This window comes from Panthera tigris, chromosome C1, assembly GCF_018350195.1.
Source record: "Panthera tigris isolate Pti1 chromosome C1, P.tigris_Pti1_mat1.1, whole genome shotgun sequence".
Taxonomy (NCBI): domain Eukaryota; kingdom Metazoa; phylum Chordata; class Mammalia; order Carnivora; family Felidae; genus Panthera; species Panthera tigris.
Genome location: NC_056667.1, coordinates 117,889,366 through 117,910,350, shown reverse-complemented (window position 1 = coordinate 117,910,350; position 20,985 = coordinate 117,889,366). Strand labels below are relative to the sequence as shown.

The 20,985-nt window shown below is 42.0% G+C and overlaps 1 protein-coding gene across 6 annotated transcripts in view; it reads right to left on the bottom strand.

Moving 5' to 3' along the window:
• The window catches only part of CC1H2orf76 (chromosome C1 C2orf76 homolog), a 61,908-nt gene that overhangs the window by 39,282 nt on the left and 1,641 nt on the right, over positions 1–20,985 (bottom strand). The window contains exons 1-2 of one of the 6 annotated variants that reach the window (XM_015541599.2): positions 16,914–16,929; positions 10,712–10,836 (exon numbers count right to left, since the gene is read on the bottom strand). The exons of 2 other annotated variants lie outside the window; for them this stretch is intronic. In XM_015541599.2, the coding sequence (XP_015397085.2) occupies positions 10,712–10,714 (3 nt within the window). In that variant the 5' untranslated portion in view covers positions 10,715–10,836; positions 16,914–16,929. Of the gene's footprint in view, positions 1–10,711; positions 10,837–10,953; positions 11,111–16,913; positions 16,942–20,985 lie in introns of those variants that run through there. 3 more of the 6 variants (XM_007091148.3, XM_007091147.3, XM_015541600.2) reach the window with 3 other exon arrangements.

Here is a 20,985-nt window from a genome sequence, read left to right as displayed (position 1 = left end):
TTCTCCTTCTCTCCCCATCCGACCCCCCCTTGTGCTCTCTCTCTCAAAATAAATAAGTAAACTTTTAAAAATATATATTATGGCAAACAAAAAGAAAGCAAGTTGCTGAAGAGTCAGAGCACATTACCATTTAGGCAAAGTTCAAAAACATAGCTTGTTTCCTCAAAAAATTAAAAATAGACCTACCCTATGACCCAGCAGTAGCACTGCTAGGAATTTACCTAAGGGATACAGGAGTACTGATGCATAGGGGCACTTGTACCCCAGTGTTTACAGCAGCACTCTCAACAATAGCCAAATTATGGAAAGAGTCTAAATGTCCATCAACTGATGAATGGATAAAGAAACTGTGGTTTATATACACAATGGAGTACTACACGGCAATGGGAAAGAATGAAATATGGCCCTTTGTAGCAACATGGATGGAACTGGAGAGAGTTATGCTAAGTGAAATAAGTCATACAGAGAAAGACAGATACCGTATGTTTTCACTCTTATGTGGATCCTGAGAAACTTAACAGAAACCCATGGGGGAGGGGAAGAAAAAAAAAAAAAAAAAAAGAGGTTAGAGTGGGAGAGAGCCAAAGCATAAGAGACTCTTAAAAACTGAGAACAAACTGAGGGTTGACAAGGGGTGGGAGGGTGGGGAGGGTGGGTGATGGGTATTGAGGAGGGCACCTTTTGGGATGAGCACTGGGTGTTGTATGGAAACCAATTTGACAATAAATTTCATATATTGAAAAAAAATTACTTAAATAAAAAAAATTAAAAAAAAACACATAGCTTGTATTACGTTTCAAAAAGAGATAATTGTTATTTCTGAGCCAAAGGAAGGAGTATGCAATACGAAAGAAGTACACAGACCACTTATATTGGTAGAAGTTTATACCTTAGGCAAGGTGTTAGGTATATGGGTCATATGTTATTCTTTACACCTTTTAATGTGTTTGGACTCCTTCATAATATACACCACAAGCTACACTAATTTGGCCTAGAAAGTCTTTCTGCATCATAAGATGCTGATACAATATTTTACTAAGGTTGAGGGAATATATAGACCATTATATATGAAAAGTAAAGGTTCAAGCTGCTTTAATACATAATTTATAATTAATATTGCTTATATTTAAATGAATGGTTCTTAATGAACTGAAAATTATTTTCTCCCCCTAAAACAAAGTTAAGGATTCATCTTATAGTCTTGCATAGTGGTTAATGGCCTTAAATTAACAAATCTTTGGGGCACCTGGGTGGCTCAGTCAGTTAAAACGTCCCACTTCAGCTCGGGTCATGCTCTCACGGTTCGTGAGTTCGAGCCCCGTGTCGGGCTCTGTGCTGACAGCTCAGAGCCCAGAGCCTGCTTCGGATTCTGTGTCTCCCTCTCTCTCTGCCCCTCCCCCACTCAAGCTCGCTCTCTTTCTCAAAAATAAACATAAAAAAATTAACAAATCTTTTGATAATTCCAATATTAGCTATGACATTATTTTTTCTTATACTGGATTACAATGCCCCCCCCCCAACAAATTCTGATCCAAGAATCTACCAAGTAATAGCACTTCAGCAGACATCCACAAAATTACAATTTAAAATATACTGAAGTACTTAATAAAGCAAACTCCTTAAAAAAAGGGATATTATAAAAGAGCCCTGTATTTTATTTTTTTTATGTTTGTTTATTTTTGAGAGAGACAGAGAGAGAGAGACAGAGAGTGAGTAGGGGAGGGGCAGGGAGAGAGGGAAACAAAGAATTCGAAGCAGGCTCCAGGCTCTGAGCTGTCAGCACAGAGCCTGATGTGGGGCCTGAACCCATGAACCGTGAGATCAAGACCTGAGCCGAAGGTGGATGCTCAATCAACTGAGTAAAATACATCTAAAATTTCTGTATTTTAGAAGCAGCGTTAGCAGCTTTGTTAAAAGACTACTTCTTCCTCCTGTCATCAAGCTCCCACAACACAGAGGCCCTCCAAACGACACCCACACACATGCAAGCCACACATGCCAGGAAGCCCTATAGAGTAGTCCAAGTGCCCGAAGAGTTTAGAGACAGACAGAACTAACTAAAAACCACCTCTACCTCTTTGCTGTAACACAAAGTTGGATCCCACACAGAATCTCAACGAATAGTAGTAGCTGCTTTTAGCAATAGTCAACTTGGGATAAAATAGGGTTGGACATAAAGGCAGCTCATTTAGACAGCAGAAGATCCTAGATTCCCAGGTGCCATAAATGAATCGTATAAATGGTCTAAGGAGGCTGGGCAGGCTGGCACATGCATGCCTTATGAAACTGTTTTATAATTACAGGTTTGTTTCTTTCCCTTAATACAAAGCTTCCCAAATGTCATACTTAAATAGCTGAAATTGCAAGTCTGCATTCATATCTAATTTGGTCCACAATGCATTGCCATCTTCATGGGAAATTTGTTGTTATTTGTATCAGTAACTAAAGAATAACAGCTACTGTCAGAAACCAGCCATTTCCGGATTTGTTTTAAGGACTGCGGGAATTACAGCTTGTTGGTTTAGGAATGCAGACATAGTGAAGAGCCAGTTTAGAAAGCTCATATTACAGATTATAAAACGTGACATTTTCCCAGAGGTTCAACCTACTTAAAAAAAAATGAATCTCGTCAAATTTAAAAGACATTCCACTGAAGGGACAGAGAAACCAAAGCAATACACATGGGAATAAATTAATAAAAAATACTCAAGGACAGACAAAAGATCTGAATAAATGAAATGACCATGTTCTTAACTATGAAGGCTCAAAGCTGTAAAAGAATCAATTCTCCCCTAAATTATTCTATAGACTGAATAAAATCTCAATCAAAGTATAAAAGGTGCTCTAGGAACGTGTCACAGATATTTCTAAAATCTATCGGAAAGAATAAATTTGTGAGCTTGGTCATCAAAGTCATAAAAAATGAAAAAAGCACCAATTATTGAAACACATTATAAAGCAACAGGCATATAACAGTAATACATGAATAAGCTGGTATGATTCATATTCTTACAAAAGTCAAGAGTAAAAATTTTAAAGGACAACTTAAGTAATTTAATTAACTTGAGCCATTTAAGCTGTGATAATGAAGCAGGAAAACCTGGCAAATCAGTGGCACACAACAGAAAACTCAGAAACAGACTCTAGGTTAGAGAATTTGGTACAAGATAAAAGTGGTATTTTACATTACTGGGGAAAAGATAGTTTATTTAACAAATGGCATTAGGAGAATGGTCAGACATTTGGAGAAAAGTAAGGCTACATTCTTACCTCATTCCTTATACAAAAATAAATCATATAAGGAACAAATATTTACATTTAACTGTAAAATCATAGACAGGCACAAGAAGAATGGGCACATATTTTTATAATCTTAAGGTAAGAAAGCCCTTCCTAACTGAATAAAAATCAGCAACCATCCAGAAAAAGGCTGATAGGTATAACAACAGAAATAGGTCAGAAAAGACCAATATCTTGGTAGAAACATGGGTAAAGGTACTTGGTTATCTTTACAAAGTCAATAATGTGAAAAGTTGATCAACCTGAAGGGAGCAGGTGTAGCTATAAGAGGGTAGCATAAGAGAGCCTTATGATAAAAATGCTCTGATTCTTGACTGCGGTGTTATCCACATTTATCAACATGTGTGATAAAATTGCATAGAACTAAATACATGTGCACGTAAAACTAGTGAAATCTGTATACCATCCATGGAATGTATCAATTCCCTGGTTGTGATGCTGGACTATATACTCAAGCAAGGTATTACCACTGGGAGAAACTGCATGAAGGGCATAAAGGAGCTCTCTGTATCATCTCCAACAGCTGCATGTGAATCTACAATTATCCCAAAATTAGTAGTTGCTAAAGATCATCATCTTGAAAATTCTATGAAATAATAAATGTAAGGAAAGATCATAAAGGGATGCCAAAATGACGAGGCACAAGATTGATGGGAAACTTTAGAACAGATACATCGGGGGTTGATGGCACCTGAACTTACTAACAATCAACCCTCATGAATGATGCTAGTTTCCAGATCTGACTTCCCATTTATGGGCTATCACGACAGGTAGAAGAACACGTCAAATGACACCAGAAGGAGGCTATCAGTCAAGTTCAGACTAGAACATTCTACTCAATAAATGACTTGGTTTCTTCAACAAATAACATGATAAATAAAGAAGGGGTAGAAAATTATAAATTAAAAGCGACTTAAAGAGATATCAACCAAAGCAACATTTAGATGGGTTGTGATTTGCATAATATTAGATCTTATTAGGAATTAATGTCAGTTCTGTTTACTTGATATTACGTTTGAGTCCTTATCTTACATTTTTTTTAATGTTTATTTTTAATGTTTGTTTATTTTTGAGAGACGGAGCATGAGCAGGGGAGGGGCAGAGGGACAGAGGGAGACACAGAATCTGAAGTAGGCTCCAGGCTCTGAGCTGTCAGCACAGAGCCTGACGCGGGGCTCAAACTCACAAACTGTGAGATCATGACCCGAGCCGAAATTGGACACTTAATCGACTGAGCCACCCAAGCGCCCCCTCTGAGTCTTCATCTTAAAAGAGTAAGGTATATGGTATCTTCATCTTAAAGGAGTAAGGCGCCTGGGCGGCTCAGTCGGTTGAGTGTCCAACTTCGGCTCAGGTCATGATCTCACGGCTCATGAGTTCGAGCCCCGCGTCGGGCTCTGTGCTGACAGCTCAGGGCCTGGAGCCTGCTTCCGATTCTGTGTCTCCCTCTCTCTCTGCCCCTAACCCACTTGCATTCTCTCTCTCTCTCTCTCTCAAAAATAAATAAACATTAAAATTAAAAAAAAAAAAAGTGTAAGGTATACATAGGCAAAATGGTATGAATGATTTGCTTTCAAATACCCTGACAGAGGAAAAGTAAGTATGAGACTGTAGATTTGGGGGAAAAGAAGAAGAAGAAGAAGAAGAAGAAGAAGAAGAAGAAGAAGAATGGTAGGGGCACCTGGGTGGCGCAGTCGGTTAAGCATCCAACTCGTGATCTTGGCTCAGGTCATGAGCTCACAATCTGTGAGTTTGAACCCCACATCAGGCTCTGTGCTGATGACAAGGAGACTGCTTGGGATTCCGTCTCTCTCCTTCTCTCTGCCCCTCTCCAGCTTGTGCTGTCTCTGTCTCTCTCCTCTCTGTCTCTCTCTCTCTTAAAATAAGTAAACTTAATTTTGGGGGGAAAAAAAAACAAATGGTAGAACTAGAACATTGTCAACTGCTCAAGCTGGGTATACACGGGGCCTCGTCATACTATCCTATTTTTTTATGTTTAAAATTTCTCACAAGAAAAATATTTTAAGAAAAGATAAGTACATGTAGATGTACATTCAGTGAAGCTGTTTTTCACTAGAGTGCTTCCAACAGTTAACAAAAATTAGAATCCATCTAGAGGCCCACTGGTGAAGAACTGGTTAAGTAAATTGTGTCACACAGTTGCCGTAAGATAAAATCCCCTGCAGCCACTAAGGGCGATATGGTTCCAGGGACACTAACTTTGAAAGCTGCCTATGGCATATTAGTGAATAAAAATAAACACAAGCGAGAAAACGGCAGGTACGTAGTATCTCCATAAGCACGGCAAGACGTCCAGATGCTGACAGTGGCTTTACCAAAATGCTGACAGTGGCTATCTCTGAATTGTAGACATACCAGAGACTGCTACCTGTTTTATATATTCTTAATATTGCTGGATGTTTTAATAACAATTATGTGTTTTTAAGTTTAGCTGTTTCCCTGTATGCTTACTTTCATGTGGTATGCACCAAGAAAAAGGTATTTTTAAAATGAAGCCATTTCCGTTTCTTTTAAGAAGAGATAACTGGACAAAAGCAAACAACCCAGGACTTATCAATACTGTAAAGGATAGACAAGGCTAGAGACTCAGTTAGGCAACCAATAATGCATTAAGGGTTACCAAATAAATCTGAAGCACACGCAGCCCAGGCACCAGAAGTAGGTCACACGCCCAGGACGAGTCTAACCTTGTCCAAGATGGCACAAAGGCCCTGGGTACCCAGCCCTTCCCTCGTCTCTGATGTTACCTGTCACCACCACAGTCCACCTTCCATGTATCACTCCAGCATCAGTGACAGCCCATAGTTTCCCACACATACCGCGCTATTTCTAAGCCTCTGCCATACCTTTCCACCCCCCCACCCCCGGCTTTCCCCCCAAACTCCCTCTGCCCCTCGCCTCTCTGCCTCACCGTGCAAGCAAGCATCCTTCAAAACTCAGTCCAGACCACCTGCTCCGGGACATCTCTGCTGCCAGCTCCGCCTCTGCCCCAGGCTGAGCCAACAGCCCCTCTGCTCGCCCACAGCACTGGGTCATGCCGCAGGGAAGACAACTGTTAAAGCGGGTTAGCGTACAAGCCCCTTGAGGGAAAGAAGGTTCCATGGCTTATTTTTGTAGACCCAGCAATACGTGTGGCCTGAGGCACATCAGAGCCCCCCAAAGATGTCAGCAGAAGTAATGTGCAGCTGAAGGGCTGAGGAAATGAGGAAAATCTGAAACCCTTCCTACGGACACCCTGCCATATCAGTCCTGCGCAGTCACGGTACCTAGGGTCTATGAGCTTTTCCACAGCCCGTGAAAGTGTTTGAGACCTTAAAAAAAACAAAAACAAAACCAAAAAACCTTATTATTTCAGAATATGAAAATGTTTTAAAAAATCAAAATTAACATTTAATCAAATACCTACAACATATAACCTTTCAACAGCAACTCGGCTCTGTTCATAATTATATGTCAGGTTTTATGTAGCATATGGGTACATTTTATATGATGTAAGGTGGGGATTTGAAATGTTATAGCACCGAGGGGTGAGGGGCATGAGAGAAGAAAGGAAGGAAGGAAGGAAGGAAGGAAGGAAGGAAGGAAGGAAGGCAGGCAGACAGGCAGACAGACAAAAGAAACATAACAGTGCCTGGGGCTTAGGAAGGTCATTAAACCTCCCTGCCTAAAAAAAACCTGTTCTGGTACTTCCCCAGCTGGTTTGGGATCATGAAGTAAAAGCCGTATCCAAAGCAAACTAAATTCTTGAAAGCACTAAGTGTTGAAACCAATTTGACAATAAATTTCATATTTAAAAAAAAATTTTTTTTTAAATAAATGTCCATCAACTGAAAAATAAATAAATAAATAAATAAATAAATAAATAAATAAATAAATTCTTGAAAGCAAAGAAGCAAACACAAAATGTGTGTAGGAACCCCCTCACCTGGAGCTCCCAGGTCCCTAACAGGTAACCAGCGCATCATTCAGAGCCAAGAATGGACGCAGCCCAGCAGCCTCCCTCCTGGACCAGAATTCCCGGGTCCTTACAGGATAGGTTGGAGCTGTTTTTTCCGACCCAGGCTCCAGAAGCACAACCAGCAAAGGTGGAAATTCAGCAGGGAATGGTCAGGGAAAGCCAAGCCAAGCTGCATGCCAGCTTCCCTGAAGGCCCAGCTGTTCTCCTTCCAAGCCGGCTCCCCCTCCTCGTGGCAAAATTCCAAGCTGAAGCACTATAAGCCAGTTGGCACAGGGTCCTGAGGTGAAAAGCTCAGAGCCTAGCATTAGGACAAGCACAAAACATGCATATTCGCAGAATACTCCATTGTTAACTTTAAGTTATCTCTATCAGCTCTAACTAACTACAGCCGATTCCGGTTATTTGAAGTAGACAAGGTCTAGAAAGGGAATCAGTGAACTGCCCCTAAGGACATACAGGGTTAGGTTCTCATGAGTCTCTGGGATGTCCGGTCACAACATTTTCATCAAGCAACCAAAATATAACCTTGCTTTATGTGTGTTGATGTTTAAAGATGCCTCTTTTATATTGTTGATTTATTATCAACATTCAGCTCACAGCCCACGGCACTGTAACTCGGGTCTGGGAAAAAAAAGTTGATCTTATACACGTATTTTTCTTCTTCGGGCATATCACAGCCTTCGTGCACTCAGAAACACCAGACTGCACTTCAGCACTACACGTAGCCATTTTGGAGAGTGGGTTCACCAACAAAAAGCACAACGATGTGAAAAGTATGGCACTAAACAGAACATAAACCAGCCACTTGTTTACAATCTGAGAGCTGAAACAAGAAGGTCCCCCTGTTTGACCTCAGCCGGGAGCGTGAACACTGGTGAACTCCTATTTTTCACTGTTCTGCGCATGTTATTTCCACCAAAAAACTACTCTGAGTATTGCTTTCAGGGTTACAAATAAATTGTAGTGAGTTGGCGAATTCATAAATAAAGAATACGCAAATAATGAAGACTTTCTTACCCAAAAAAAAAAAAAAGTACATGTGCCTTTAAAAGCATTTGAAGAAGGCATGCTCTTGACCTTTTTGTAAAAGAATGGAATCCAGAACGAGTTAACTATTAAAAGCTTTAAGAGTATGAAAGTAGTCAACATTGAAGCAGTCAACGAGGGGAAGATTCTATAACCACCAGACAGTAGAGGGCACTGGGTGACCTTCCTTCCTTCAACCAGCAGGTTTCCGAGAAGTGGTGTATTACGTCTTGAATTTTAACAGATTCCTAGGGTGCATCATTTTGAAAAACTAAACATCTTTGTAAAGTTATATCTACTTCCTAAATTTAAGTATTATAGAACCAAAGCTGCCATATATCAAGTTTGCTTTAAAGCTTGTAAATAATCCTATGCATTGCTAAATGTCATCCAAATGTGTCATTTCACTAAAGTCGGGGGGTGGGGGTGCCTAAGACCAGAAGGAGGGGGGAAAAATACCTTCATTATTTTTATTACTCTTAAAAGTACTGAGCACCTAGCATCCTGCTAAGATGGCGAATGATAAATGTTCACCTTTTAAACAGAACTTAACCTTGGCAAATTAATACCTTTATATAATATTTCAGTGTAACTAAAGTTCATAAGAATTATTTATGAAGTTCATAAATTAAATCACATCACATTGAAGACTATGACTAAAAGTGAAAGGTTCATTCCACTTTAATCTCTTCTGGCCTACTTCAAAAGCATATTTTGTTTTTTTAACCTCCAGAGGGAGAACCAACTTTTATTGTAAAAATAGATCTCAGTAACAATGAAATAGTAAAAGCTGGTCATTACAATAAAAAGAGAAAAACTGAACAGGAATTTGCTTTAAATTTTCTCGAAAGCATAATTTTTTAAAATATGAACTTAGGTATACATTTATAGACTAAGACCACATGAGGATTAAATAAACATTTGAAAACCCCTTGGCCTTTTTCTTCTAAGTATTTAGTGGTATAACTGAAATCAAAGCACTATTAGAAAACTCAGTTTATTCACCTTTCATGGACATAAGACATTTGAGAAACATATTTTCAATGTATTAACTTATGAATGATTTTGAAGTTTTTAACCTCAACCGTTTATTTAATGTTTGTATATTTTTGAGAGAGAGAGACAGAGACAGAGACAGAGACAGAGAGAGAGAGAGAGAGGGCGAGTAGGCGAGAGGCAGAGAGGGGGGGAGACACAGAATCTGAAGCAGGCTCCAGGCTCTGAGCCGTCAACACAGAGCCCGATGCGGGGCTCAAACTCACGAACCGTGAGATCATGACCTGAGTCGAAGTTGGATTTCCAACCAACTGAGCCACCCAGGCACCCCAACCTCAACTATTTGTTAGGTGGGTTAAAAAAACAGTCTTCTTCTTTAGGGGTTTACATAACACCTTAAGTACAAAATAAATATCAGCTAAATCTGATGACTACAAAAATGCGTCTCAGTGTTGTAACTACTCTGTTACATAATGCCATTAGCACCTGCCCTTTCCTGAGGCAGAGTCATAAGCAATTCTAATAAATAAAATGTTGAATGTCGTGAGTATATCACCCCCTGAAAAATCAACACCTGTAATTCCACAGACCTGCCTTTGTGACCCTCAAGTTGGGGTAAATACACAAAATCACAATTTGGGTTCTCTGTTCAAGACAAGTAAGACTCTCTAAGAACTACTATCCTAGACAGTCGAGTTTCCCAAAGGGTTAGACACTTAACTATTTGGAAAGAATATTCCACACACTTTCCTTCTTAAACAAGGTATATTGAATATAAATTCTACTTTTTTTTTGATTCACAGCCCTCAGTGAGAACGTTAACCCTTGTACAATGCGTTGGGAGGCAATTCTCCAGGGATCTCTCACACTTTTGCACATCTTATGAGGAAACGGCTGCTTTCATTCTGGACTACCTATACACAGATGTGTGTCTGGTAAACAGCCTAGAAACACAGACATCCTCTCCCTCCAGAGGAGAGGGCAGAGTTGTTTACTGTCCAGTAGAACAAAAGGAGAGTCCCCTTCCAGGCTAAGGTTAGGCAGGTTTGTTTGTACCACTTAAAAAAAAAAAATCTGGATTACCTCAACTCAGGGTTCTACAGCCGCAGACGCATGGGGCAAGAGGAGGAAATACACAAACGTGAGACTCATGCTATTGGCTGTGCTGTACTACAGTCCTCTGTCCGTGACCCAGGAGTCTCATGCTCTCTGCCAGCACCTAGATTGGGATTTCCTAAACTCAGGGCTCTACAGCCATGACTCAAACCCACTGAGTGGGCAGCATCTTTCTGGACCACTCTGCATTGCCCCCATGGGATAAATGGGCCAAGAGGCGCTGACACAAACACGCAATTCATGCTGCTGACTGCGCCGTGTAGAGACAGTCCTTTGTCTCTGACCCCAGATTACCATGTCTTCTGCCGGCGTCCAGCAAACCGGGCTGACTGTCGGCTTTCAACTAGGATAAAATGTCAGGTTCTTCACAGTTCTTGGCAGTTGCTGCTGACGATGGACGCTAGCAGAGACATGGCTTTCTGGAACAGAAAAGACAAAGGTCTCATGGGCTTTGGGGATATAAGAAGATCCCCTGGGGTCTGGCAGCAAATGCTCTTGTCCAAGAGGTGGGTGTTGGGGAGTAAGGGCTGATTAACCTTTAGAGGATGAACAGCAAAGGGTAGGACTGACACAAGCTGTCCAGTGGTGCTTTGGCTGTGGCTCACCGTCCTTGGCAATGCTGCACGCCACCTCTCAGATGAGAGGCAATGTGGCTGTAGCTGTTGGATCAGCAAAGGAATCCCCAGAGCCTAAACAAAAGATGTCCGCAATGAGGATCTAGAGCTCTGGGTGACTGAAACGTTCATTAAGTTGGACGATGAACAGCCACCAGGCCACTCGGAACTAAAAGTGTGCCTTGCTTCCTGGCAGAGAGCCCCTCTCCTGCTCTGCACCCCCAGTCCTTCCCCTCACCCTCTACCCTGAGATCTGCTTTAAGAAGAAGGACAATTCCCCGAAAAACAAATAATCCAGTGAAGAGATGGGCAAAAGACATGAAGAGACGCTTCTCCAAAGAAGACATCCAGACGGCCAACCGACACATGAAAAAATGCTCAACATCACTCGTCATCAGGGAAATACACATCAAAACCACAATGAGATACCACCTGACACCTGTCAGAATGGCTCACAATAACAACTCAGGCAATAACAGATGTTGGCGAGGACACGGAGAAAGAGGACCTCTTTTGCATTGCTGGTGGGAATGCAAGCTGGTGCAGCCACTCTGGAAAACGGTATGGAGGTTCCTCAAAAAATTAAAATAGAACTACCCAACGACCCAGCAATTGTACTACTAGGGAATTTATCCAAGGGATACAGGTATGCTGTTTTGCAGGGGCACATGCACCCCAATGTTTCTAGCAGCACTTTCAACAATAGCCAAAGTATGGAAAAAGCCCAAATGTCCATCGATGGATCAATGGATAAAGAAGATGTGGTATATATATACAACGGAGTATTACTTGGCAATCAAAAAGAATGAAATCTTGCCATTTGCAACGACATGGATGGAACTAGAGGGTATTCTGCTAAGCAAAATTAGTCAGAGAAAGACAAATATTGTATGACTTCACTCATATGAGGACTTTAAGACACAGAACAGATGAACATAAGGGAATGGAAGCAAAAATAATATAAAAACAGGGAGGGGGACAAAACAGAAGAGACTCTTAAGTATGGAGAACAAACAGAAGGTTACTGGAGGGGTTGTGGGAGGCAGGATGGGCTAAATGGGTAAGGGGTGTTAACGAATCGACACCTGAAATCATTGTTGCACTATATGCTAACTCATTTGGATGGAAATTTAAAAAATAAAATTAAAAAAAAATTTTATTAAAAAAAAAAGGAGGAGGAGGACAATTATGGGTAGGCTGAGGGCTCCCTGTCCTTAAGAGAGACTAGAAAGCCTTATGCACCTAAGTATGCTGGGGGACTTCTCAGAAGGGAAGGACTCCAACTTTTATGGCTCTGTGGATACAGGTACCCAGTCACCACCCTACCTGGCCCTGTGTAAGGAGGTACTCAGATTCAGCCAATGGGGTTTGGATAAGATTCGCAGTGGGGGAGAGAGACTAATGTGACCTAGTGGATGGGGCCCTTCAGGCCAATCCAAAGTACTATTGTTTTCTCACTTGAATGTATAAATGGTAGGTTGCACTTACTTCTACTTCCCTGTCCGTAGTGCCAGGGGGGATTCTCCCCCATCAGGAGGAGCTACAGGCAGAGAAACGCCACCACAAGTTCCCCTGCATCCCCTCCCCAGGAAGAACTGAAAATGGACATGACCCCTCTGCTCAGTGGGCAGAACTCAAGGCCGTTGCCATAGCTCTGGTTGATGTTCCCATGGATGAATCTGATGTTTGTACTGACCCCTGTGCTGTCGCCAAAGGCCTAGTGGTTTGATCTGCCACTTGGAAAACTGTCCGCTGGGCTGTGAACCGTGGCAACGATTCTCAGCTGCTGACCGAACCAGCGGGGCAACTCATCCAGATGCCCACAAATCTGGTGGAGCCACACTCCAGCTACTGATGGCACCTACACCACCCGGGCTGCCCGCACGGCTGCCTTGGTCCATCCTCGCAGGCGGGCACAACAAAAAGAACTCCACCTCTGATACACCGCCACGTGCCAGACTTGTGACTCCAGCCAGAGGCTGACGCGCTGGTCCGGTGGTGAGGGAGGCCACACCACACAGACTGTTGCCCCCACCGGCTTCTGGCAGACTGTTTACACTTGACCTTTGACCTCCTCTCAGGAAGCCACACTCCCAGGACATTTTTTTTTTCAGGTTATAGTCTTAATGTCCCAAATCACCTGAAACCACTGTGACCTTTGAAAAGAATCTGTGCCATGTGTTTGGTTTTCCACACTATTTGCAGTCTGACAATGGTGCATCTTTCGTCACAAATGCTAAGGAACGAAGGGCTAACGGTCAAGGTATTCCATAGACTGTCTACTCCTCCCTACCATCCACAGCCATCTGGTATCATCTGAAAAAAGGCTCCTGAGAAATCAACTCAAAAAGATTTCTCACCCTACCTACCTAATCTCCTCCTGGAGCACATAACATACAAAGTACAATGGTCTGTTCCCTGAATGTGGCCGTCCCCAGAAAAGGATCAGCCTCTCTCCGGAGCTTCCTGGGTAATGATCGGAACAAACAATATTGCAAGTGGGGGTGAGGGGGTTGACACAGACCAGTGTGAAATCCTGGGATTCCATACTGGCCATTCCTTTGTAAGATGCTTCTTTCTTTCCTCTGCAGAAACCCCCTTGCCAGCCTAATTGGTACATCCTCCACGTGACAAGTCGCCAAAAGGGGCTTAGGGGATTTGAATTCTGGTTCAGCTGCCTGGATTCCCTTGTTGAATTGACCAAGTCCCAGATCACAAGAATAATGACCCACTCAAATGCACCGCAGTCCAAAGTAGGGGACATAATGCATCTCTGTGAGTTTTATAAAAATTCCCTTCAGGGGAAGTGCCTGGCTGGCTCAGTCAGTGGAGCGTGCGACTCTTGATCTCAGGGTGTGAGTTTGAGCCCCACATTGGGCGTAGGGATTACTTAAAAATAGAATATTTAAAAAGAAAAAAATTCTCTTCAGGTAATAGGAGTTGATTAGAAGAAAGGTGAAGTGATAGATGCTGGAATGAAACACGCAGATTTCTGTACGGGTGGAGGGAGAGAGATAACCTCAGCATCTAGGGAGAGAACGATTTACAACCCAGGAAACGCAGGCAGGGAGCTCTTTAGAGATCTTTTGTCTTTCACAACTGCCTGCCCCTGCAATAGTCCTCATGAGGCAAAATACCCTGCTGAGTTTCCCCCAAACTACTGTAAGTACCTCCAATCTCCTGACACCTGAATCTGCCGACCCCTAAAAGATGGCTCTGACCACCATACGATCACTGTTACCAACAAGTCTATCTGACGCATACATCCCAGCTCCGATGCCTCCCATGGAAAATACTTGTCAACATTTCCAGATGTCTCCTCCACCTGTTCCCACAGACAAATGCCACTCAGCTGGTAGCACGGACAGGACAGACAGGACTGACTGCCCTCAGGCAGCCCCACCAAAGGCAAGTTCCACATGCAATGATGTGTGCTCGAGTGAAAACCCTCCAGTCCACCAGCTGGCCGAAGGTTACACTGGAGGCCTTGACAACCTGTGCCCTCTGAGCCACAAGGCTCCCAGGGTAAACTGTAAAGAAATTTCTTTCCAAGGAAAGAAATTTGCATGTGCACCACCAGGCCTGTGATTTGTGTGTGTGTGTGTGTGTAAGTATTAACTTGCCTCCTTCTCAAAAGCGCTGTTATTTGCATCTTAAACCCGAGGGTGTTTCAAGAAAACACCACAAGCAAGCTCTCGGGTAACCAACACAGGTGATCACTCCAAAACTAATCTAGTTACTCAGCGGGAGCTTCCAAAAGATTAAATGGCTCATTGCTTTAGGTATGTCCTATGGGCAGTCTTCCCTACGACCAGTCTTCCAGTTAGAAAAGGTGGTATGAAATCTGTCCCCAGGTGTGTTTTTTCCATGTATTAGTTCTTTTATTTATTGAGGCATAAATGACATACAATGAGTTGCTTATATAATAATTACATAATAATTAATATTTACTATTAATAAATATTAATTGATAATCATTTAATTTTAATAAAATTGTTTAATATTAATAATTAATATTACAAAATTATTTAAATTTTGACTTTCTGTATACACCTGTAAAAGCATTACAACATTCAAGATCATGAAAATATCCATTCCCCTGCCTCCCGACCAAAGTTTACTCATGCCCCTATATAATCACTGGTCCTCTCCCGAGGTAACCACTAATCTGCCGTCATGATAGATTAATTTGCATTTTCTAGAATTTTAAATAAATGGACTCAAATGGATTATACTTTCTTGTCTAGCTTCTTTCACTTGGCTTATTTTGAGAAATCTGTCCCCAGTTGTAGCTAAAGTGATTAGTAACACCACCTTGCACCGCAACACATTCAGATCAGGATCAACTCACCGGCCAGACTTGTTATGAATGACAGAATCATTCTAGACTACAAACCAACATGTCTTATGAATACAAACATAAACATCCTTAAATTATTAGCAAATGGAATTCAGGAATATATACAAGGAATTACATGCCATGACCGAGTGGGGTTTCTTCCAAGGAAACAAAGTTAGTTCAATATTTCAAAAGTAATCAGTGTAATCTACCACAGAAGAAGGCTAAAGAAGAAAAATCACATAATCATATCAGAGCTAAGGAGGGGTTAGGGCTGAAGGGAAGCAGTTGTGGCTATTACAGAATAATAGGAGGGCTCCTTGATGATGGAAATGTCCTGTACCTTAAGTATTTCAATTGTGGTATTATTGTTTTGCAAGATGTTACCATTGGGAGAAAACAGGTAAAGGGTACAAGGGATCTCTGCATTATTTAACGACTGCGCGTGAACCTACAATTACCTCAAAATAAAAATTAGGGATTTTTTTTTTAGTGCATTATCTCAAAATAAAAATAAAGTATTTGTTTTTTTAAAATGGCATTGTTTCGGGGAGCCTATGTGGCTCAGTCGGTTATGCTTCCGACTCTAGATTTTGGTTCAGGCCATGATCTCCCAGTTTGTGGGAACCAGCTCCACATCAGGCTCTGCCCTGACAGTGCAGAGCCTGCTTGGGATTCTCTCTCTCCCTCCTCTCTCTCTGCAAGTGCGTGCATGGATGTTCTCTCTCTCTCAAAATAAATAATTTTTTTTAATCTCTAAAAAATTGGCATTGTCTCCAAAGGAATTATCAGTCAAAACACCTGTCATCATATTTTAATATTTCTAATTCCTATCCCTAGTCATAAATATAATACTTCTTTTTTTTTTACTGTTTATTTATATTTGAGAAAGAGAGAGACAGCGTGTGAGCAGGGCAGGGGCAGAGAGAGACAGAGGCAGACTCTGATGCAGCCTCCAGGCTCTCAGAGGTCAGCACAGAGCCCAAGGCAGGGCTTGAACTCACGAGCCGTGAGATCATGATCTGAGCTGAAGTCGGACGCTTAACCAACTGAGCCACCCAGGCGCCCCAGTCATAAGTATTTCTAGGCAAGATACAGGCAATATCTCAGCAGTGTTTATTTACGTTTAAATAAGTCTTAAGAAAGTCTTCCCTACTCCTAGACAACGTAGGACACTTCCTACCACAGCCCCCTGATCGCAAGCCCTGGTCTCCTAGTCTCACCTCAGCCCAAAATACCACCCCACCATGTTAGCTGGACAGACACAGGACAAGGAGCGAATCATACACATACAGGTCTCACACACACACTCTTCTCTCACATCCAGCTCGCTACAATTCCTCTGAATATGAACACTCACAGGAACAAGAGAATGGCAAAGGGGAGGGACTGGCTAACACCTCCAGCTGCCTGACCACCAAAAACGAGTTATGCCATCAGAAGAGTACGAGAGACACAGGAAGAGAAAAGAATGGGGGAAAAAACCAGAGGGAACAGAGAGAAAAGCCACGCTGCATTCTTATCCCCCCATCTCAGCACTTACCTCCTTCCTCCACCTTCACAAAACAAACGCCCCCAACTCTGCCCACCTCCTACCCCAGAAGCATTTCCCAAGTGCTTCCTTCCCTTTAAAACACACTAATCTCCTCCCAGCTTTGCTTGAGCCGTGCCTCAGGAATCGCATACCAAGAAATGAAAATAAATACTGGATGGAGATAATTCATCATTTGTGAGCACTCTAGCCTTTGCCTTCTAGCAAAGCTTTCCTGTAACTGTAGTCCATTTTTTTTAATAACTAGGTTCCTTTTAGAAATTAGAGGTTTAGTTTACATCAAGACACCTAATATAAAACTACGACTCACACCCACTGGGCAAGCACTGCTTTCAACCTCTGTTAAGGCATCTTGCCCGGCTGCCTCTACGCTGAGACCCAGCAAGGGTAGCCTGTGAGTACTCAGGACTGGCACCCCAAGGATGTGAGGGCGGGCTGCGGCAATGACAAGAGCCTCTCCACTAAGTGGGAAGGCCGATTAGGCTGACTAGTTGGCTCATCAGGTTCCCCATCTTCTCTTAGTATTTCACGTGTTCTGTTTCCAGCTGACTGTGATACAAAGAGGTTACATAGTCCTTTTACCAGAATTAATCTACTTTACCATAGCCTAGAGTTGCACATTCAGTTCTAATAGTTTCCAAGTTCACAGCTAATCAGAATGACTACATTTCCTAAAGAGCAAATGACTCTGTTCATTCACCTGCCATTTTGTTCAGGTGTCTAAGAAGTGCCAGGCACTTGGAGATACAAAACTGACCAATACAGGGTAATCCCTATTCTCCTTGGCTTATGTAGAGGAGGGAGATCAGACCGAAGAATACATAAATAAAAACGACTATGGGGGTGCCTGCGTGGCTCAGTTGGTTAAGCGTCCGACTTCAGCTCAGGTCATGATCTCACAGTTTGTGCATTCGAGCCCCGCGCCGGGCTCTGTGCTGACAGCTCAGAGCCTAGAGCCTGCTTCAGATTCCGTGTCTCCCTCTCTCTCAGGCCCTCCCCCACCTGTGCTCTGGCTCTCTGGCTCTCAAAAATAAATAAATGTAAAAAAAATTTTTTTTTTAATTTAAAAAATTTAAAAAATGACTGTAAATAAAATAATTACAAAGTGTGCTAGTTGCTAGCAAGGATATAAACAAAGCTGAGGAACTTGCACTTTCTGGGGATACGCAAAGCAATTTCCCTTCCAATGCTATCCAAATATAGAATTAAAAATTCATATGATTTAGGGGAGCCTGGGTGGCTCAGTTGGTTGAGCATCCGACCTCAGCTCAGGTCATGATCTCAAAGGTTCGCAAGTTCAAGCTCCACATCAGGCTCGCTGCTGTCAGTGCACAGAGCCTGCTTCAGATCCTCTATCCCCTCTCTTTGCCCCTCTCCGACTCATGCTTGCTCGCTCTCTCTCAAAAATACATAAAACATTTAAAAATTTCATATAATTTACTGACCCCCAAACATACTCTAAAATTTACTTTAAAAAACTAAATCGCAGATGCCAGCTTGCTATTATCTCTTTAGGTTAAAAGCTAAATGTCATTCCAACTGCATACACTAGAAGCAGTAAGTGGAGGCCTTAAGACACCATTTCCTTAGGTAGAAATTACCCAAAATGAGTCCCTGAGGAACCAGGGAAGGAAGCAGGAAGCAGGCTGGAGGGCATGCCTTCACCTATTTCAAAACCTGGCCTAGCGGGGGCTCCGCAACAAGAAAAAACCACTTAGCACCCTGCTCCCTGGGATCTGCAATCCTCACTAGTTCCATAGTTCAACTGCATTAAGCAACTTTTGTGGATTCACCTGGGCACAAAACCATCATGTGAAAAAGTGCTTTGTTTTAGGAATGTGGAGCATATTCCAAACAAGCAACCAACAAATCAACTCCACTTAAATTGGAGATTGCCCCCACAACTATATGGTCAACTGATCTTTGACAAAGCAGAGAAGAATACCCAATGGAAAAAGGACAGTCTCTTCAGCAAACGGTGTTGGAAAAACTGGACAGCAACATGCAGAAGAATGAAACTGGACCACTTTCTTACACCATACACAAAAATAAATTCAAAATGGATGAAAGACCTAAATGTGAGACAGGAAAGCATCAAAATTCTAGCGGGGAACACAGGCAGCAACCTTTTTGACCTTGGCCATAGCAACTTCTCACTTGACACGTCACCCGAGGCAAGGGAAACAAAGCAAAATGAACTATTGGTGCTTCAGCAAAATAAAAAGCTTCTCTTCTGCACAGCAAAGGAAATAATCAACAAAACTCAAAGGCAGCCTACACAACAGGAGGAGATTTGCAAATGACATATCAGATAAAGGGTTAGTATCCAAAATCGATAAAGAACTTACCAACCTCAACACCCAAAAAATAAAGAATCCAAGTAAGAAATGAGCAGAAGAGCGATATTTTTCCAAAGAAGACATCCAGATGGCAAACAGACACATGAAAAGATGGCTCAACATCATTCATCATCAGGGAAACACAAATCATCAGCACAATGAGGTACCACCTCACATCTGTCAGAATGGCTAAAATTAAGTAACACAGGGGCACCTGGGTGGCTCAGTCGGTTAGGCATCCGACTTCGGCTCAGGTCATGAACTCACGGTTCATGGGTTCAAGCCCCGCATCGGGCTCTGCGCTGACAGCTCGGAGCCTGGAGCCTGCTTCTGATTCTGTATCTCCCTCTCTCTCTCTGCCCTTCCCCTGCTCATGCTGTCTCTGTCTCTCAAAAATAAATAAATGCAAAAAAAAAAAATTTTTTTAATTAAGTAACACAAGAAACAACAGGTGTTGACAATGATGAGGAGAAACGGGAACCCTCTTGCACTGCTGGTGGGAATGCAAATTGGTGCAGCCACTCTGGAGAACAGTATGGAGGTTCCTCAAAAAGTTAAAAATAGAACTACCCTATGACCCAGCAATTGCACTACTAGGTTATTTACCCAAAGGATACAAAAATACAGATTCAAAGAGGTACATGCACCCTGATGTTTACAGCAGCATTATCAATAATAGCCAAACTATGGAAAGTGCCCAAATGTCCATCAACTGATGAATGGGCAAAGACGATGTGGTATATATACACAATGGAATACTACTCAGCCATCAAAAAGAAGGAAATCTTGCCATTTGGAAGAACATGGATGGAGCTAGAGTGTATTATGCTAAAAGAAATAAGTCAGAAAAAGACAAACACCATATGATTTCACTCACATGTGTAATTTAAGAAACAAATGAACATACGGGGTGGGGGGAAGAGAGGGAAACAAACCACAAGAGATCTCTAAACGATAAAGAACAAAGGTGATGGAGGCAGGTGGGTGGGGGATGGGCTAGATGGGAATTAAGGAGAACACCTGTTATGATGAGCACTAGGTGTTGTATATTAAGTGATGAACCACTGAATTCTCTTAAAACCAATAATGCACTGTATGTTAACTAACCAGAATTTAAATAAAAATTTGAAGAAAAAAATGAGAAATTTTTGAAAATTAAAACAAACAAACAAACAAACAAACTGGAGGGGCATCTGGGTGGTTCAGTGGGTTGAACGTCTGACTTCAGCTCAGGTCATGATCTCGCGGTTCGGGAGTTCAAGCCCCGCATCAGGTTCTCTACTGTCAGCACAGAGCCCACTTCAGATCCTCTGTCCCCCTCTCTCTACCCCTTCCCCGCTTACGCTCTAGCAAAAATAAAATAAAAATAAAAGATAAAATAAACTGGAGACTACCATGTTAAAACACTAGCCCTGCTTTCTACAGCGTCCAGTCAAAACTCAATCACATCAACCAATCTCTGAGGAATATGAAGTTACACTGTCAGAGCTACCTAATCTTTTCAAATGTGCCAAACATAATAACCTAATGTTAAAACCTAGTGACTTTAAGATACATTTGACTAGAAATCTGACCCACACAGGCAATAATCTGAATTCCCATTAGCGCATCTGTAAGCACTACATGATGGAACAAAAATGAATCCAGGCTTCATCTGTGCCTCAGAAGGGGATTAAAAAAAAATAATAACAAAAACAAAAACAGCTCTGAATTGTCACTTTGGG